Source organism: Vicugna pacos, chromosome 19 (assembly GCF_048564905.1).
Source record: "Vicugna pacos chromosome 19, VicPac4, whole genome shotgun sequence".
In the NCBI taxonomy this organism is placed as follows: domain Eukaryota; kingdom Metazoa; phylum Chordata; class Mammalia; order Artiodactyla; family Camelidae; genus Vicugna; species Vicugna pacos.
In genome coordinates this window covers 17,626,859-17,648,110 of record NC_133005.1, presented here as the reverse complement: position 1 = coordinate 17,648,110, position 21,252 = coordinate 17,626,859, and the positions used below count along the sequence as shown (strand labels likewise).

General features: G+C 38.2%; 1 protein-coding gene across 2 annotated transcripts in view; it reads left to right on the top strand.

Moving 5' to 3' along the window:
* PLCB1 (phospholipase C beta 1) overlaps positions 1 to 21,252 on the top strand; it is a 638,677-nt gene that overhangs the window by 421,863 nt on the left and 195,562 nt on the right. For both annotated transcript variants that reach the window (XM_072943830.1, XM_072943831.1), the window contains exons 5-8: positions 9,658 to 9,737; positions 11,514 to 11,567; positions 12,683 to 12,758; positions 20,572 to 20,672. In XM_072943830.1, coding sequence (XP_072799931.1) covers positions 9,658 to 9,737; positions 11,514 to 11,567; positions 12,683 to 12,758; positions 20,572 to 20,672 — 311 coding nt within the window. The remainder of the gene's footprint in view (positions 1 to 9,657; positions 9,738 to 11,513; positions 11,568 to 12,682; positions 12,759 to 20,571; positions 20,673 to 21,252) is intronic.

Genomic DNA, 21,252 nt, shown 5'->3' with positions numbered 1-21,252 from the left:
AAAAAAATAAGCAATGGTGTCAATTACAGTTACAAACCCTGCTTATATACATTTGTTGTCTGTAGTACATAGCACTTTGGCAGATTCAACCAAAGTAACAAGTAGCATTGATAAGACTAGGCTTAGAAGACATAATGGCAAGTGTTTTCATAAAAGAAGACTGTTGATGGGAATGTAAGTTGGTGCAGCCACTGTGGAAAATGGTATGGAAGGTCCTCAAAAAACTAAAAATAGACCTACTGTGTGATCCATCAATTCCATTCCTGGGTATGTATTGGAAGAAAATGAAAACACTAATTTAAAAAGATACATGCACTCCAATGTTCATAGCAGCATTATTTATAATAGCCAAGTTATGGAAACAACCTAAATGTCCATCAACAGACAGATGGATAGAGATGTGGTGTATATGTATAATGTACATGTATATAATAGAATACTACTCAGCCATAAAAAAGGAATGAAATTTTGCCATTTGCAACAACATAGATGGACCTGGAAGGTATTGTACTTAGTGAAATAAGTCAGACAGAGAAAGATAAATACTGTACATTATCACTTATATGTGGAATCTAAAAAATACAACAAACTAGTGACTAGTTTCTTATAACAAAGAAGAAACAGACTCACCAATACAGAGAATAAACTAGTGGCTACCAGTGGAAACAGGGAAGTGAGGAGGGTAGGAGATTAAAAGGCAGAAACTATCATGTATAAACCAAGCTACAAGGATATATTGTACAGCACAGGGAATATAGCCAATATTTTATAATAACTATAAACAGTATAATCTATACAAATTTTGAATCACTATGTTGTACATATGAAACTAACATAATATTGTAAATCAACTATATCTCAAAAGTAAATTTTTTGAGTGACACGAGGGTTTTGGAAAGAACCATTGAAAGAATATGGTGGAATGACATGAAACCCATAGAAGCGAAACTTTGAGGGTTTCACAGAAGGGCACTTGATCACCATTTTCTCAGTCGTACAAATGAGCAGTGACTCTGGAAACTAGCTGGATGAGAGGAGCGTCTCAGCTGATGTTCAGAATGCATCTGAGACAATGACAGAGCTAAAGCCTCTCATCGTGAAAATTAGCCAAAGCAAACATCTTTTTTTTCTTCCTCACTGTGCCAAAAATGTTGCTCTTTTGCAGGGGTGGGAGTTTATCTTTGGTCCTTTGAAGAATTCTCTTAATGTTCATTTCAACTTGGTTTCACCACATTAAACTCTTCCCACTGGGCAGGGCAATGTCAAGAGGTATTAGCAGAGGACTTCTGTTACTTCTCAAAATGTGGATCCTTGCATTCCTGCATCTTCTACACTGTACTTTCAGGCATGTGAACTTTTTCTGAGACCATCAAGGTACCATTTAGTAGATCAGTGCTTCACTTCTTTGGGGAAAGATAAATTGGGCAACAAGGGTTCAGAATACAACCCAAAATATAAAACAAATCATCAAGCATGTCTGTGAAGCCAGTGTAAATGCCCTAAGCCCTAATTCTAAAGTTTCTGTACTGTATTCATTGGAAAGCCCCCAGCCCCATGCTACACACAGTACTCTGAGTTCCTGTAACCTATTCCAGCACAGGTCAAATTACAATAGGAAATGTGTAAAGCTATTATCTGAAACCCTGTAGCAAAGCATGGTGATTGAATACTTACAACAATGAAGAAGACATAAAAGTTAATTTCACAAAGCATAAATGATAAAGCATGGATGTAATTCTCTTTCATTTACACATTCATTTATTCATTCATTTATGCAGTCAACTCAAGTCAACAAGCGTGGATTATTCCCCAGTATATAGAAAGAATGGACACAGAACTATGGCATTCTAAACCAGCTGCAGAATGACGCACATCCTTTTCTTTCATCTGCTTTTCCCCAGCACTCCTGCGAATGGTTATATGTAGTGTTTTGTATACATTTCCATCCCTCTGCTCACTGCTTCTCCCCCAGTTCCAGTGATCTGGTGTGTGTGGACGCTGCTAGGTTCTTACCCAAAGAGATGGTTCTAGTGGTAGACCAATCAGAGACCTTTCCCAGGATTTTTCATACTGGAAATGAGGAAATCAGTCAGACTCTCTTTGGTGGTAGGAAGCGCCTATGTGACAACTCTTGTTGCATGTGGTGGCCAAGGAGAAGAAGCTGGTCATTTGGGGGGAAAAATGCCATCAGGAAGGGAGAGCAGTGAAAATACAACAAAGTCTTCCTGCCACTCATGCTCCAGGTTCCCGATGACCTTATGCTATAGATAAATTATTTTGCTGCAGTTTGTCCAATTTTTCCTTCAATTACAGAAAATACCCAATGTCCTTGGTACAATCTCCTACTTCCTAGGCTGTGCTTTTGTCAACTGTAGCCTAAAGATATTTGACTCACGTGGTTTGAAAATAATTATCAACCTTTCCTTGCTATTACATCAGTTGAGTAACGTGATTTTCTAGTGTCCCAATCGTGATAATGTTGGGTTGTAATACGCTTCCCGATTTTTGTTTTGTTTTGGTAACTATCTTATATTTGATAAAACCATTTCTCTTTGAGTATAAGATGAGCATTCTGAATATAAAATATAAGATCTTCACTGCCACTTAACGTGGAGGAACTGTACCAGAAATTTGACCAAAATTCTAAAATCTCTATATAATATCATAAATGCAGTTTCTTCTCAGACAGTCCTTTCTGCTTTTAATGAAAATCTTTGCAGCTCATATACCATCTTTCACCATGAAAAGATTCTTCACTGTACTGTTAAGACAAATACACTGCAAGATGAACTCTGATGCCTGCCAGCAAGTGGGAGAAGTGTGCTCAGCCAGGCAATGAAAACCCTGAGTGAGCCTCGCAGATGCCTTCTTACTCAAATCCCCACCTGCGTCCGCTGCTGAGCAGAGGTTATGGGAATGACACCCTTATCAATGACGGCAGTGGGGGGGTTGCCAATAAATTAAAAATTAATAGAAAGCTAATGAAAATTGTTAGGACCTCCATATATCTCACAAATATTAAAATATCCTGTTTTAAATTATTCATTCCAGGAACCTTTTAAAAATTCATTAAACACAATAAATTATGGCTTCCTAATCAGGGACTTTGGAAATACCTGCCTTTAGATCATTATCATTTGTCACTCCTTTTACTTCACTAGGGTAACCACTGACTCATAATTGTTTATATAATTATAGATTTTAATTATATATATATATAATATATAATTATATATATATGTATATATATATATATACACACACACACACATATAGAGAGAGAGAGATTCAATATTCCTTTTAGAATATTTTGGTTTCCCCAAAGAGCTCACTAAACAAATACATGTTACTGAGGACATAGTTCACACTCTGTCTTTTCTCTGTGACTCTGGCCGCTTGGTATCAGGCCACAGCCATGGCCTGGGTGCCTGGCATGCCACGATCATGGGTGGCATTTACAAGACACGGCCTCTATTTGTCACTTTGATTCTATCTATAGGACTGATACTGACCACTGGCCTGTGTTTGAGATCAAATCTCAAACAAGCAAGCAAAACCCTCCCCTTTTGAAAGACGATGAGTGCAAATACCCTCAATGAAAAATGGGTTGAGAGTGTGAACAGGAAATTTACAGAAAAAAAAAAAAGTGGAAGAGCCCTAACATATATAAAACAAGGCTCAACAGGGCTAGTAAATCAGTGATGCCAGTTAAGAGCACTCCAAGGTCCCACATTATAACCATCAGATTTGCAAACGTTTTCTGAAAGGCTGATAACAGCAAGTGTTTTTGAAAATGGAGGAGAATACAAGCTTTCCAATGCTGCCAATTACACGTAGAGTGTCCTTACCACTTCGGTGAGTAAGCGGCGGCCTCTGGTACTAATGAAGATGCACGGATGCTGAGAATTCATCATGATTTTCACCCTAGAGAATGTCCTGGATGTGGCTTGAGGCAACAAGAAGTAGGATTGTGCAAGTAAACATTCTTGAAGGAAAAAAACCATGTATGTCCATCAACAAAAGAATGACTTAATTACACATTCCTATAGTGGAATCATTTAGTAGTTAAAATTAATGACCTAGATGTACAGGAGAAGCAAGAACACATTTTAAAGACATAGATTAGTTGCAAATAGCCTTTGGCCAAAGGATAGATGTATGTAATAATTTAAATAAATGTATAGGGGTCCATCCCAGGGATCAGCAAACGTTTTTCTGTAAAGGGCCAGGTAGTAAATACTTTGCCTTTTGGGGCTTTCTCTGTTGCAACTACTCAACTCCACCACCAGCATGGAAACAGCCACAGACAGCACATAAATGAACGAGCACGCCTGTGTTGCAATAAAACTTTATTGACAAAAACAGGCAGCAGGCTGGATTTAGCCCTCAGTTTGCTGAACCCTGATCAGGATGATTCTCCTCAGAATACATTATGCAAATAGATATGGTTTTGATATTAAAAAAAAAAAGATTCAAAATAGAGTTGCTCCTGGGGGAAGTGAGTAGAATAGAATTAGGGAGACGCACAGTGGAGGAGTCTGCACACAACGTCTTAAGTATATATTAAAAGAAAAAGCACTAAAGCAAATATGGCAAAATGATAACATTCTTTAAACTTGGATATGTGTTGGTTACACCATTCTCTGTGTTTTCAGGTGTATCTACAGGGATATGTAGTGCTGAAAAAAGGAAAGATAATATACAGCCATTAACATATTAGAGGTAACATGCGTCGGAACCATGGGAAACAGAAATATCTGCAAGAATGAGATTTCTTCTGGAGGACTCTGTCTTTGTCTGTGTGCCCCTTGAAGCCCCAAGTCGGTCAAAAAATTAGAAGGTGTGAATTACCAATCAGGGAAGTTTCTCTCTGTTCTCAGAACTAGGCACAGCTGTTAAACATCCACAACTAGATCCAAAGGTTGTGATTGAATCTCTCTCTTTACGTTCGTTCAGGCAAGTTTGAGTTGAATCTGTGACTTACCGCTATCAAAATTCCCAGACCTTCGACCTGCGTTTGGTGACAGACCTCACCCCTGTCTCCATCTTATTTCTGCTCTGGTATCACCCTCATAGCATAGTGAAGGCCTTTACTTCATACACTTCACTCTTTGTTTCATCATGGTCATGGAATGAAAGGCAAGGTGTTCAGATTCTAGAGGCAAATTTCCTACATTCAGATCTCAGGGGTGCCCCTCACTAGCTGTGGGACCGTATGCTAGTTATTAAATGCCTCTCTGCCTCAGCCCTCTTATTCGTAAAAATGAAGTGGTAATAACAATATATCTCACAGGGTGGTTGTGAGGGTTAAATGAGTTAATGATTTGCAAAATGCTCAGCATGGTGCCTAGCCCATAGTAAGTGCTAAATCACTGTTTTAAACACAAATAATTAAGTGGGTTTATTTATCTTTTTTTTTTTTAAACTTGTTGAATTGCATGTATTCGCCACCCTAAGATTTTCTAGGGCAAAATGACAGAAACCAAGAAACCAATGATCTAATCCCAAACTGTGACTTTTATTAGCTCTAAGGATATAAATAAGCTTTATAAGTGCTTTGACACTTTGAATCCTCATCAGTCAAATGAGGCTCATAACAGTACCTGCCTCCTAGAGAATTACTGTAAGAATTAATTAAGGTTTTGGCTCGGTACATAGCAAATACTCAAACAATACGAGACTAACTTAAAATTGTAGAACAATTGTTAGTAGTATTAAGCAGACACATGAATCCTGTGCCAGAAATGAGAGAATTTAAAAAGCTTTGGAAATAAAAGTGCCTCACCTTTGGGACATGGTAGGAAAACCTAGCATCTCTGTGAGGTACCAGTCTTTACACCATCAGAGATGCTAGGTAAAGACTGGTACCTCAGTCACTGCACCAGAATGGGATGAGGGAATTGCAGAAACCATCTTGCAGATGGAAGATACAAACATGGTCACCTACGCTCCAGATGAAATTCCACAGAAGCTGATCTTTAGATTCACTATCTCTCGTTCGGGTCTCCATTGTCCCTTTCACGAGAAAAGACTGATCCTAAGGCAGAAAATGTCACTTAAGAAGCTTCAGGATTTAAAAAGCTGGGGCCGAACCAAGCGTAGTGGCAATCATCAGAACTTTGCCTCTGAAAGTAGAAAAACAAATCCTCCAGATTGAAGAAGAAGCTGTCCTTCCAAAGCCATGCTGACTAGGACCCAGCGCTGGATTTGTGAGAACACTGCCAGTGTGGGATGTAAAGCATATGTTATCCTCTCATGATGGGTCAAGTCTGCTTGAAGCTGCTCTGGTCACATCTCTTAGCCACGTTGTTCTTAATATAGCTGTAAGGGCTTTTTGCTTATTGTAAAACAAATAACCAAAGTAATGTCTTTATTTGCTTGAGAAGCAAGTAGTCCAAGATTAGAATAATGCTTCCTAAACCAGGTCCTGGAGCAGCTTGCTACTTAGAGTGCTGCTCCTGGCCCAGCAGAATGCTTCAACTTTACCATGCATGAAATCTATAAAGGTTTCTTCGGGGAAAAAAAAAATTCAGATTCTGAGTCAGAAGATCTGGTGTGGAGCTTAAAGTCCTCCATTTCGATCAAGCTCTGTCAGTCCTGTAAGTCCCCTGGCAACTCACAGCATGATCCCGCATGGACCTCACTCAGGATGCAGATTTTCTGTTTACCTCCCTTTCCCCCGCCCCCTACTCAGGATCTTCACCAGTATCTGCATTTCACCAAGACCTCCAGTGACTGGTCTTCACCTGAGAGTTTGAGAAGCCCAAACTCTCCAGTGTTCTGATTGCACGTCCCGTATTTAAACAAGGAAGTGACTTCTGGTACCCAACAGTCCTGACATTTGTTGTCCTGCTGGTTTTGACGCTAGCAGTGCTCTGCCCATCTCACCTCCTGTCCTTTAGAAATTTTCACACACAACCTCTCAGTGGGCTTTCACTTCCAACAGCCAGCACCCATGTCTCTTTGCTGGCTCTTCCGTCTGAATGCTGGCACCCCCTCTGCCTGCTGTCAAGGGGAGCAGGAAGTGCGGGGGGATTTCCATCCCCTCCAGCAGCCTCTGACCAGGACTTACAGGCACAGGGATTGCCACACTCCAGCTCCCTTGCTGCTCATCAGAAAACTCAGCCTTGAGGAGTGGTCTACACAAGGAGGGATTAAGCCAAAACTACCATCTTCAGGAGTTTACTCGGTATCTCAGCATTCTGCCTTCTCCCCATCCCAGATGTGCTCACCTCCCTATAAGGTTGCCAGGGAGCACTATGTAATAAACTCATTTCTCATAAATCCTTGTCTCAGGGTCTGCTTCTAGGGAACCCAAAGTAAGATACATACTGTTTTAGCTCAGTGTAATAAAGACCGGGACCAGTACCTAACCAATAGCTGGGTTACTTCTCAAGTTCCCTTGGTCACTGCTTTAGTCCCTGAATCTTTGATTCAGCCTGGGTCGGATCTTTCACATATTTCAGAAAGCTGGGGGAAGTCAGTGGATTCTAGGAACTCCACACTTGGAAATTTAGATGCTCACATTCTGAGACTGTGATGAAACTGATTATGCTTTACTTTCTGAATAAATTAATTGTGCCGTGATGGTGGTGATGATCCTGCCCATCAGCTGGCTTTATCAAGGACCCATAGAAAAAGCGAGGGATCTAGAAGACCTACACTGACCAGTGCTGCAGCCACACATACCAACAACACAAGACTGCTGAGCACTTGAAAGGTTACCAGAGCAAATTAAGATGGGCTGTAAGTGCAGAATCCACACTCCATTCCAAAGATTAAGCACATAAAGAGAATATAAAATAGCTCTGTGATGTTTATGCTGACTACACAATTAATAATATTTTTTTAATAATAACATTTTTGAAATCTCGGGGTAAATCAAATAGATTATTAAATTAGTTTCACCTGTTTATTTCTGCTTTTTTTGATGTGGCTACTAGAAATTTTATTGTATGTGTAGCTCACATTCTATTTCTGTTGGACTGGATGTACTAGCTGTGTTAGCTTTCAACCTAGAAGGGCAGCTCTTCCTAATGCTTTCACTGTACCTATTTCTGGTGTGGAACTGGCCCCCAGTAAACATACAAAATGGTACATTGCCCCCAATTATAAATACTTTTGCTAAGGCATAAAGTTGCCATTGTTCTGGAAAAGCCTAAAGTTTGCCCCTAGTCTAGAAAAGATTACACTAGCAACATAGTTTAAAAATCAGTACCAATAAGTAAAATTTATTTTAAAGCTATTAAAATGTTATCCCAAAGCTTTTTTTTTTTTTTTTTTTTTTTTTTTATGTGTGTTCTTCAAGTTTGCTTCACTCACAGCTGTTCTGGGCTGTCTCTCCCAAGTCGTCCTCCAACATTCTATAGGATCCAAGGCTCCCATATTGCTCACTTGGACTGTGACAGCTTCCTGAGTTCCCCCTGTTTGGATTCTCACCCTCAAATCTATCCTCCACGTGGCTGCCAAATAACCTCCTTAACGCCCCGTCTAGCCCTGGTTCTGCTACCTCTCACCCTTTAAAAGAAAGGCCTTCAGTGATATTATATTTTTTGCTAAATTTTCCCCAGGAAACTGAACAGACAATCAGCTTTCCATACTCTCCCCTCAGCTCTACTCCTTTTTGTTGTTGTTGTTGTTGCAGTTCCTATTAGGCCACTCCCCCCTTCCCTCTAAGTCCCGCCATGCGTACTTACCTCTGGTTCTTTTCCCAGTAGTTTTCTCTGCTTAGAGTGGCCTCCTCCCCTCCATTCACTCTCTACCCTAAGTTCTACCTCAAATATATTGCATGATGGCATATTATCAGTGCCTTAAATCAAGAGGCAAAACACAACACAATGAAACTGCAGTAGAAATAACAAAACAAAGTGGAAAAGCTGTTGAACTAAAAAACATGATTTCACTGAGGAGAGAGCCAAGCCGACTTCATCAGATGATTACACAACTTAGCTCTCATGCCATTTTCTCTTAAAGAATTTTTTTTTAGGGGGTGGGGTTGGCCATCAGAACGTTAACTGTGCCTTCAAAATCACCCAGAGTGGAACCTCAACTTTGCTTGAAGGTTTGCTCTTTTCCATTTTCTTGGAAGACAAGAGAGATCAGTAGTGAATGGTGTGAGGTAGGGATGGAGATTAGGAGAGTAGTGAGGGCTTGACAGAGCTGTCAAGGGAGGGACAGTCCTGGGTATTGTATGATGTGACTGTAGCTGGTTTAGAGAGCTTCTGGAACTGTAATTAACATTTAAAGATCGCCTGGTAATAGCTGCTTCGTCTTGAGTAGTAAAAGAGAAAGACACTGTTTGCAGGTGTGTTGAAAATACATTTGACTGTATTTTAAACTCTTATCTGTTTGTAATGCAAGAAAAATGGTTTAAAAAAAAAGTACTTGGTTATTAAAGGTGACATACCAGTTCTCTGTCTGTAGGGATTTTAAAAAGCAGATAAAATTTCGTTTACAAGTAAAGACATTTCCTTAGGAAAGGAGTAAGTCACTCAGGGGTTTGAATTTAATTATGTCATTTTTACAGAAAAAAAAAAGGAAAAAACCCTCAGGCATACAAATTGAACTAATTTGTCCGCTTAGTAGTCTCACTAAAAATGTGAGTCTAATGACTGTGCAGTATTTAAGCTAATGAAAGTGCGATTTACATTTTTTCAGGAATGGACAAATGAGGTTTTCAGTTTGGCAACAAACCTGCTGGCCCAGAACATGTCCAGGGACGCGTTTCTGGAAAAAGCGTAAGTAGCTCTAATTTTATTGCTAAGGGTGTTGCTCCATCTGAGTCAGTTTCCTTTCTCCTTTGTGAGTCCTTTGTTTATGCTGCACTGGCTTCTCACATTGATAAACATAAATTTCCCTTTGGGACTTGTTAGAGAACTGATACGTCCACTGTTCGGAGCTGGACGTCTTCCAAGAAAGATCGCGCTTTCCTCTGAGCTGCACGATGTGTGTTACTCCCCTGAATGTCAATGCCTTTGACACACAGTAAGGAGATACTTCCAAGTCCTGGCAGCTGTGCTCAGAACCCCAAATTATTAATTTCAGAGAGCCTTCAGCCCTACATCTGCCTGTGTTGTATCAATTATTAATCTGAGGAAGAGAATGAGCAACATATGGGACTCAACTCTCTGGAGTCTACGATCTCTGATAGATGGTACTTAAATCAATAGGCTGATGTCCTGATTTCTGCTTGAACAGACAATCACAGCAAGTGTTAGTGAGAAAAAGAGAAAGAGGATGTAGAGGAAAGAGCAGAATGGGAAGGAAAAAGAAAGAAAGCAAAACAGGATGACCCAATTGCTCTGGAATTACACAGTCTTTCTGAAATTTATGTGACCAAGGAAAATAATGATTTCTGCCAGATGAGCAGCTAGCAAAGCTGGTTGTGTTCACTTTGGAAACTGTGGGTAATCCAGGAGGTTGAGAAGCCTTGAAATCAAAACCACAAGTGGAAACATTACTAGGTGGTCCTCTGTTTGATTTAATAACCTTTCTCTTCCCTCTTCTTCTGTAAGACATACCCATCATTCCAGACCGAAGACTTCAGCCCACATTTCTTTCATACTCTTCAATGAATTCCTTTTTACTGTTAGTCAGTTGATTACAGAGCTTCACTTAAATGCTCTTTCATGTGATCATCTCATTTCCTTACTTTGTCACCATAAGAACTCTTTCTCCATATCTCTCCACTCTCCTTTCCTTTATTCCTCTTTTTTTTAAACTGTCTTTGATCTTACCATCTTTCACCTAACAGACATTTCTAGAACATCTGTTGTGCCATACAATGTTGGCAGAAGGTGACACAGAGATAAATGTTTTACCTGAAACAGTGAAGCATCCAGTTGGCTAATCAGATCTATTGCAAACGTCCATTTCCAATAGGTGTCTCCCTGTGAATTGCTGCTATGGACATTCTAAGACATACCTTTTGGTGAACACACTGTAAGCATTTCTGGTGCAGCTGCCACCTAGGTACGGGCTTGCTGTGTCAAGCCCCAGTTGGTAGTCCGAATTCACACACCCGTCAACAGAGATTATAAGCTCGCTTGGAACTTCTCTGTACCCACAAGTCCAGAAGCAACTGACAAGATAAATGCAGTTGTATACTCACACAATGGAATACTATACAGCAACACCTTAGAGAGTGAAAGATCTACCATGAAAGCAAAACTATGGATGGATCTCAAAAGTGTAATATTGAGTGAGAGAAGCCAGATGCAAAAAAGAATGTGATTCCATTTTGGAAAGTGCAAAAACAATCCGAGTTGTTTAAAGTCAGGATAATTGTTCCCTCTTGGGGGATAGGCTCTGGGATGGGGGTGTGAGAGGGGCTGCCAGGATGCTACTTAAGGGATAATATTCTTTCTCTCAATCTGAGTGCTGATTGCAGGAACTTGGATGATTTGTGAAAATTCAGCAAACTGTCCATATGCAGGAGCCCTTTTCTGTGCATTTTATTCTTCAATAAAAAGCTTTTGAAAAAATTAAGCACTTGTTTTCTGCTTTTCCAACAGCTATACTAAACTGAAGCTGCAAGTCACTCCGGAAGGACGCATTCCTCTCAAAAAGTAAGCCACGAGAGCATTTCCTATTCTTCTTCTTCTTTTTTTTTTTTCATATCTCAAAGGTTTGAATCCATGCCATAACTCTGTTTTGTTTCTCCGCTGGTCCAAGTGGGAGCATGGAAATGCGTGGTAACCCCATCCTCCCACACAGTCCTCGTGCACATCAGTGCAGCTGGTTTTCTCATAGAGATTTCCTCGGGCCTCCCGCTTTCCTGTGGCAGCACCTTCAAGAAACACCAAAGCAGGAAAGAGGTGGTCAGGGTAGGAGGAACCTTGCTGCTCAACCCAAAGGATCATCTGAGACTCAGATCTATTTTAGTAATGGAAATTGGGCAGCCTCAGTGCCTCCATCTACCAAGATAAACTAGCCTTGAAGCAGGGATGGCAAACTCAGATGTCAACAGAAGCCAGGCAAGGAACATACATGATGAGGCAGGCCAGGAGCAGGAAGGAAAAACTGGAGAGTGAAACCCCATCCAACGGAGACAAGGACAACTCAACTCCACTATATTCCCCGTGGGACTGGTGGACTCTGGACACTAGATTTCCTAATGTCTCAATAGAATTCATAAATCCAAATTATTATATTAAATTGTCCAGTACTTAAATTATATTTTTTAAAACCAAATTACTGACCAGAGAAAGCACATCTCTAGACTGTATTCCACCAAAAACCTCTACCTTTTGACTTACTACCTACAAGTGGGTTTCTGTTCATAAAAATGTTAAGCAGTTGATAACAATACTATCAATTAATGGCTTGTTCTTAATAATATTAACAACATACACCTTGAGAGTGGTGGGTTGCATCAAGGGGACAGAGTTGTCAAGGATGTTTATTTTAGTACTTAATACTGGAGGTTATTGAGTGCAGAGTGTTTTAATTGGACCATCACCATTGTCTCAAAATATTGATTTTATATCAGACACTTTGATTTTTTAAACACACAGATCTCTCTGAATACATATAATGATGCTGGAACAATCAGTATCTTTTAATTCTTCAAAGATGAATAATAAAGGGGTTTGATCCAATGGCATGTTTCCACTGGCGGCATCTACAAGTGCGATCACGTGCCTTTCAGACATGGCTCACGCCTTGTGTTTTCCCTTCACAGCATATACCGCTTGTTCTCAGCAGACCGGAAGCGAGTCGAAACTGCATTAGAGGCTTGTAGTCTTCCATCTTCAAGGGTGAGCATGTTGCCTTCCTATAACTAGCACCACTAAATAGTCCTGAATGATCATACTAAAACATAAGTTGCCTCCATATTACCCAAACATTTTTAAATTAAGACGTCCATAGGACTTATTTGTTAATATTTATAGTATATGAGGGGGTTCACTGTAATTATATTTTCTTTTACTCCCATAATCCCAATATTTTCAGTTAGAAAGAACTTTGCTCTTTATAAAAAAAATAACTATCTAATATAAAAAAATATTGGCCCCCCAAATATTAATGTTATCAAGAATTTAAACTTCTCATTAATAGTAAATCCTTCTTGATGTTTCTTGAGATATTAGCTAGTGATGATGGATTATGATTAGGAAGATTTTAAAATATTAATTTCATCTTATTCCACCTTTCTTCAATGTCTAAGTTTAAGATTTATGAGTTAATCAGCAATTAGAATGGTAGTGCATCCTTATAAATCAATGTATTTACATATTATAAATAAATATATTTACGTATAGTGCTCAAAAAGCTTTTGCTGAGAAGGGTGCAGGATCAAGACAGTTTGGAAGCTGCAAGTAAGTGAGAGGACCAGCATGTAACATGCTTTGATTTTTTTATGCCCTATGCATTCGAGGCACTCGATATACATTAACTACCTAGAATAAAGTAATTTGCTTTTATTTCAGTGCCTTTGTACATACCTGACTCCAAAACAATCTAGTACCATTGTTTCTGGGGTAAATGGGTCTATTGCATAAAACTTTTTACTTGTGCTATATGCAGACCTCTCCTTTCTACTACAAGTCATTTTCATCCTAGTATCTAAGCAACTTCAACCCAAAGAAGAACCTCTGAGCCTCTTGAAACATGAGTGAAGTTGAGAAGCCATTCTGAAACTCAACGATTAAGTTATGAAGAGTGTTGAGGGCTGTTGCATCAATTGTATCAGCCAGTGTTTCTTGTAAATATTTTTCGAAGAGATGAAATTTATTAACGACCTTGGTAGGCACCAGAAAAGGAAAAGTAAAATAAAAAAGGGTGTCTCTCCACTATTGGTTTCTTGCTGTCTGTGGGGAAAGTGGCTGGTGCTGTAGGCACTGGGCAGAGCTGTGGAAAGTCTCCCCAAACGTTTTACCTTTAGCTTTAATAAGCCAAAGACAATGATCTGACTTGCTCATTATTGCTCTTTGCTTTGATGCTCTGGAGTAGGAAAGATATTAACCGTTAAGGTTTTGTCGTTGACTCAACAAATATTTCGTGAGTTCTTACTACATGCCCGCCGGCACTGAGAATATAGAAGTGAACAAAATGCAATCCCTGGATTCTAGGACGGTAGAGTCTCTGGGATGCTAACCAAACACATGACTGACACGTCAATTGGGGGGGAAGCCATGAACTAAAGGAATGGAGCCCTGCCAGCGACAATAAGGGACCTTCATTCCAGAAAAAGAAAACAAAGTGTGCAAAACCCTGAGGCTGGAAAGAAATTACCGATTTGAGTAACTGAAAAAAGGACCACTACATTTAAGCTTGAAAAGAAACCGTGAGACATGAATTTAAAAAGATGTGCAAAGAATTGTTTTCCTCTCCAGTTGCCTCTGATTTTACCTTTACTGGAAAACATCTTGTGAATAAAAAATGATAAAAAATGTTAACTTATTCTTGTAAATCTAGCTCAGGGAAAGAAGGAATAGAAAAATGAAGCTGAGTACAAAATCAAATCCATAAATCAGTTCTCTGTAAATTGTAATTTTCTAAACAATTGGATTCTGACAATTCAGTCAATAACTATAAATTGAGTTTTTACAATCTGCTATGTCTATTACAGGTTCACACTTTCAGACCAATGTCAACAGGAGACATTTTAAAAGGAAAATGAGATTCAAATTACAGGAGTTATGTTTAAACTGAAAAAAATATTTTTAGTAAATTAAATGTTATGACAATTTTCTGAAAACAAATTGGAGATTTTTTTAAAAGAAATATAATCAACCTCTATTATGAAGTTTTGAAAGCTCATTATTTATAATAAAGTAGACTTTACTTGGAGGATTGGCGGAATTGGAATGGTGTAAAAAGATCTAAAAATCCAAAGACAGTTTCAGAGCTAAGAAATAAATGTTTCCTTGAACTGACTATGTTTTAAACCCTTGTTGTAATTTTATAACTACAGAACAGTAGCTCTAGAAAAGATCCACTAATTAGCAAAAAAAAGACTCTGGATATACTGACAAGAGGTGTTTTAAACACTCCGCAGAAGAGGAGGCTACATAAATGGTAGATAGCACTTATCTGGGAGCCTCGTATAGCCAGGGGTTGTTCAAACTAGATTTAATTGTGTTCTGTAAATAGATATGTTACCAGAAACACAGTGGATATCCTGTTGAGATTTTTTAAACATTATCTTTGTGCACATTGTTAGGGATAATTAATGCACTTGAACTTGTATCCTGACCGACAGGATCCATTGAAATAACACATTCTTTAAAGGGATACTCTTTAAGAGATTTCAGTTGCTTGCCAAAGTTGCCTTAATTGTTAAAAAGCAGCACTGGATCTAAAAAGAGAGACATAGCATTTACTGTCTTCTATTAATAATCCAAATGTATTTCCCAGTGAGAACTTTGAAGACCTTTCCATGTTCAGAAAACTACCACTTTACCCACAAACATTCTGAGAACAGAAAACAGTTTACTTGGACCAAATTCCCTCTGATTCAAGCTTATTAACTTGAAAAAAAAAAACAACTCAGTGACATTAGGAATTGTATTAGTCCCGGCATAGCACCGGCCTCGTAACAAAGAAGACAGGAATAAATCCATGTGTTTGTTTTAAATAATAATCTTTACAGTAGTTATCAAGATGCATGTAGTACCAAAGAAAACAGATTATTTTGGATTTAAAGAATACCATAAATTTTACTAGAGAATACTATGAGTAAAATTCACAAAAGAACTTCCCCCTAGATAACTGTAATATGCTTCCTTTCTCCTATGCCGTATTCCCAGAATGCAAATCAGAAATATAGTTATTTATTCAGCTCTGATTCTCAGGTCACTAATATCAAAATTCCATTTTAGAACCACATTAAGTCTTCGGTTCCCTATCAGTAGTTTACTTGTAGTTATTTCATGTACTCTCTGGCTAACTCAACTTTTGATTTATAGCTTTAGAACAAAAATATTGAGAATAGGTTGAAACCCTGAAGTTACTGGGAAATAATGCATCGATTTGTCAAGAAAAAATATGTGAACTCTTTATTCATTCGAGTCCACTGAATTAAATTAATATGTTTTTGAATAACATGTTTCTGGATGTTAAATACCTGTTTATTATGGAATTATTTTTCAAAGCCTACAAATGTACAAAGGAGAAAATCAAACCATATCCTAAAACGAATGTGAAATTTAGTTTTCTGGATTACAGTGTGAGTTATGGAATCAAATGACCTCGATTCAAAACACAGCAAACTACCCCACCCCTCAACTTGAGACCTTAGACAGGTTTTGTAACCTCCCACCTCCCTCTCTAAAAGGGATCACTAACCATGCCAACCTTATGGAGCTGACATGGGCTTAATTGAAAACATTCATGTAAAGCTCATAGAATCATATGCTTGGCATACAGTAGGTGCTCAATAAATATTAATTCTTATTGTCCTCTCAGTATTTGTATCCTCTCAGTATTTGCATATATACATGAGAGTTTTTTTTTCTTTTTTCTTTTTAATTTGCCATATTGAATACATCATAACCAAGTCTATGGAATCTGGAAAAGCAAATGCCACCAGTTTTTTAAAATCTTTTCCCTTTTGAGATTCTTTGTATCCAAGCATAGAATTGAAGCAACTTCATTTTTAAAGTTTGGAAATTCTTTATAGTTTCTGGAATAAATGAGCATGATTTAGACTGTATTGGCCTTCTTAGTTGTCCCTCCAAAAAATGTCAGTAACAATGGCGACAGATAATCACTGACAGTCTGTCTTGTATTGGAGGCAAGATGTGGTGAACCATGACCTGAAGACCTATGGCCTGCTCCCGTACCGTGTGTTCACCTAACACTGACTTGGTGTATATTATATTCCGGGCATCATTCTGGGGAATTTAGAATGGAGAATTAAATAAGACATAGTCATTTCACTCAGAAACACATAGTCTAGTAGACCATCAGAAGTACAAAAAAAAAAAAAAAGGAAACACTGTGTGATGGATGCTCTAAGGAAAGTATATAAAGTTGGATTGTATACACAAAAGAAGAATGTGTCACCTGTACCTGGATTGGTTAGGAAGGGTTCACAGAGGAGTATTTGAACATTGGGAACATGATCACTAGAGTATCTGACCTTGGGCTTCCTCCTACTCAAACACGACAAAATGAATCTGTTCTATCCACTTCACCATATCATGAGATTCAGGAAAAGAAAATATGTGAGTGAGCTTTTTGATTTTAGTCTTACTTAAAACGTAAGGACCTAGTAATTGCTCATGGCTTTTCCCTATGTGTCTCCCATACACTCCTTCATTTTAGCTTTCAGTGATGCTTGTTTTAACTTATTTCTCAAAAGTATTTTTTCTTCCATTTTCACCCACTGACCCCCAAAGGGTGTCCTCTTTGGTCAAATTGGGTAAGAGAAAAACAAAGCTGTGTTGAAATATTTTCCATTTTCTATGTGCTAGCATCCAACTGGTAATGAAAATAACACTGTGTTTATTCAGATTGTCTTATCAATTTGTCCTCTTTAATAGGAAGTTCTTTTTTTTTTCAATTACAAAACTTTTAAATTTTACTTCATTTTATAAGAATTTGTAGAAATTATTAAGGTTACTTTCAATATACAGCTATTATAAAATTTTTATATTCCCCTCCCTGCCACTGGTAGCCACTAGTTTGTTCTCTACATCCATAAGTCTGCTTCTTTTTTGTTATATTCACTAGTTTGTTGTATTTTTTAGTCCATATATAAGTGATAACATATAGTATTTATCTTTCTGTCTGACTTATTTCATTTAGCTTAATGCCATCCAAGACCACCCATGTTGCTGCAAATGGCAACATTTCTTCTTTATGGCTGAGTAGTATTCCTGTGTGTGTGTGTGTGTGTGTGTGTGTGTGTGTGTGTGTGTGTGTATTCATTCCACAGCTTCTTTATCTATTCATCTGTCAATGGACATTTAGTTTGCTTCCATATCTTGGCAATTTAAATAATGCTTCTGTGAACATTGGGGTACATGTATCTTTTCAAATTAGTGTTTTTGTTTTTGTTTATTTTTCAGATATATACCCAGGAGTGGAATTGCTGGTAGTTCTAGTTTTAGTTTTTTGAGAAACCTCCATACTGTTTTCCACAGTGGCCGCGCCAATTTTTATTCCCACTAACAGTGTACAAGGATTGCCTTCTTCCCACATCCTCGCCAACATTTGTTACGTGTGTTCTTTTTGATGATAGTAGTTTTGACAGATGTGAGGTGATATCTCATGGTTTTGATCTGCATTTCCTTGGTGATTAATGATGTTGATCATCTTTTCATGTGCCTATTGGCCATGTGGATTTCCTTTTTAGAAAAATATCTATTCAGTTCTTCTGCCCATTTAAAATTGGGTTATTTGTTTTTTGATGTTGAGTTGTATGAGCTGTTTATATATGTTGGATATTAACCTCTTATTGGTCATATCAATTGCAAATATTTTCTCCCATTCAGTTGGTTGTAGTAGGAAATTCTAATTCATAGCTGGTAAATAAAAAAACGGTTAGAGTTTTAGTAAAGTATATTGTCCTATGAAATTACGTGTATAGTATCTTATGTAGATGACTTTCCTTGAATCTGATATTCTATGGGAAGCATACTTGCTTCCATTTTTTTCAAAAATTACTCTCACTCACTGAATAATATTTATTGTGGGCTTGCTATATGTTACAGAGATTGAGCAGTTAAAAAGCAACACACAAGGCCTAGCTTGTGTCGATCTGCAGGTTAATAAGTAATACAGGGAACTGTGCGGCTGGGAGCACAATACAGTTAAATAAGTATTGAAATACGAGACAAGCATGGTGTGATGGTAGCACAGAATGGAAGATAAAGCTCGTCTAGGAGGAAGAGATTTTAAGCTCAGATAAGAAGGGAGAAAAAAAGAGGTCATTAAGAGAAGGAAGACAATGATTGATATCCTTAGGTAAAAACCTGTTTATGTGCCTCCTGGGTGAGGCTGGCGGGGGAGATGGGGAGTGGAGTGAGCTCTAAATAGTAACTAAATAGGGAGGATGGGAGAACACATTTGGGGTTCATAAACTCCAGTGGTGCCTGATACTTGAGTTGGCCAACAGAGCCACGAAGTATTTTCTTGAGATTTATTTTTAAATCTCTCTTCCCTGTATCTCTCAGCCAAAGAGGAGGCTAGAGAGGCTCATTTCAGGCTATTTTCCAAACTACTTAAGAGAGACATGGGTGTCTAACTCAGAGTGAGGGTAGCACTAAAACAATATGTATTCTCCAGCCGAAAGGATTTCTTTCATTTTGTGAATTAAATGGAATTTGGGGAACTTGTTTACAGGTGATGCTCGTCCCCATTTTATGAGTGGCAAAACACCATGAAACAATTCATGGGAAGTTCCCATTGTTCTTGGATTTGGCCACTTGTGCTCGTGATTTCAAAGTCGGTGTCTAGGTAACAAAGTTTAATGACATGCTGCATCTTGCTGTAGATACATGATACAGATACTGTTTGGTTGTCTCAAAAGTCTGTTTTGCAAAATAGAGGTGTTTTTTCTTGCTTTCTAAATTGATTTAGTAAAGAAAATATTATTTTATTTGTTCATTCCACAAATCTGGGACTCCTGCTGTTTGCCAAGTGATGAACTAAGGTTTCTTATCTGCTAGCAAACAGTGTACAGTTTCAGACAATAATTTTTAGATATTTCTATAATGGTACATTTTTAAAACCTTTGAATATGGTAAAAGGAAGGGTGTTCTCTTTGGCTTAAGGGCTTGAAAATAAAAATAATCATATAAACACATACCTGAGATGGGAAAAACGGGATGAAGAATGTCCTTCCTGTTAACAAAAGGCTTGAATACATGCTTCCGGTTTCCATAGCAGCCCGACTAAACAGAAAAACAAGCCGTAGAAGTCACTTTTTGTGTCAGTGACTTGCTTCCCAAACAATAGGACCAAGAGGAGTCAGTGACAATCATAACTGATATCCTATTTAATAAAAGTGTTTGCAATTTTTCAGATTATTTAAACCAGAAGGAACATTGCTTGAAAAAAAAAGATATAAAATTGGAATTTATGTTTTCATTTTGAAAATATCTTTCTTCAGCTTCTTTACAAAAAAAAACATTCAGAAGCCACATAAACACATGAATGATTTGAATGGTCTTCATGCTGCTGATTCGTATACTTAAAAATGGTTAAAATGGTCTATTTACATTATATCTATTTTATTGCAATTAAAAATGAGAGTAAAGTCACACAAAAAAGCAACCTAAAAAAAAAACCTGCTAAACAGTCCCTGTTTTCACTAGGTCTAATTTACTTTAGTAAATGTACTTAAGAAATTGCCTTAACATCCCTTTAGAGGGAAAAAATCTCTTACGCTTAAAATATAATGAAAAAGCAACAGAAAATAAGGCTTTTGATACCTTCACGCCAATGTCCAAGTGAACTCTACAGCCGGCCTCATAAAGGTCTTCTGAATGTTTACTGTGACCTTCTAGAAGAAAGAAAAGAGGGAGAAAAGAGGGAGGAGGAAGGAAGGAAGAGAGAAAAATAGGGAGGGAGGAAGATAGTGAAGAAGAAGGTAATTTACCATCTTGTTTTATTCCCCAGAATGATTCGATACCTCAAGAAGATTTCACTCCAGAAGTGTACAGAGTTTTCCTGAACAACCTGTGTCCTCGACCTGAAATTGATAACATCTTTTCCGAATTGTAAGAGAACACATTTTTAACCCACTTGTGCCAGCTTGCACTGTGGCCACTCAGGGTGGCTAGGGCAGGATTTCGAACAGTAAAGGGAGATGGAAAAACCTCTTTGTACACGATGAATAGCAGCAGTGCTTCTGTATAATTGGCTGGGGACAATCACACATCCCTCCCCCTGAGGTGCAGCCATTGCTTTTAATGAGTGAAGTTTGCTATGATTTGTTGCAGGGTGCAGTTGTTTTAGCATCTTCAGGGGGCTCTGTGTGGTTTGAAGATTGTGTCTAGAACAAAGAGGCACCTGGGCTTACTTAGTGAAGATAGGCTCATGTTGCAGAGAGAAGGCTGAACCAAGACCCCTCTGAACCATTTTACCTCTCTGCTTTGCATTAATGAAAGGAGAAGTTTGGATTACTGAGAACCCTCCCAACTGAAAGTTATTTGCTTTTATGTTAGAAGTTATACAGGCAATAGTTTTTTTTTCCAAATGAGTGAAAAAAAAAAAAGAAAAGAAACTAATGACAACACCAAGGCAAATATGGGGAAGTAGCCATGTACCTTTCTTGATATACTAAAATCTACGTGATGA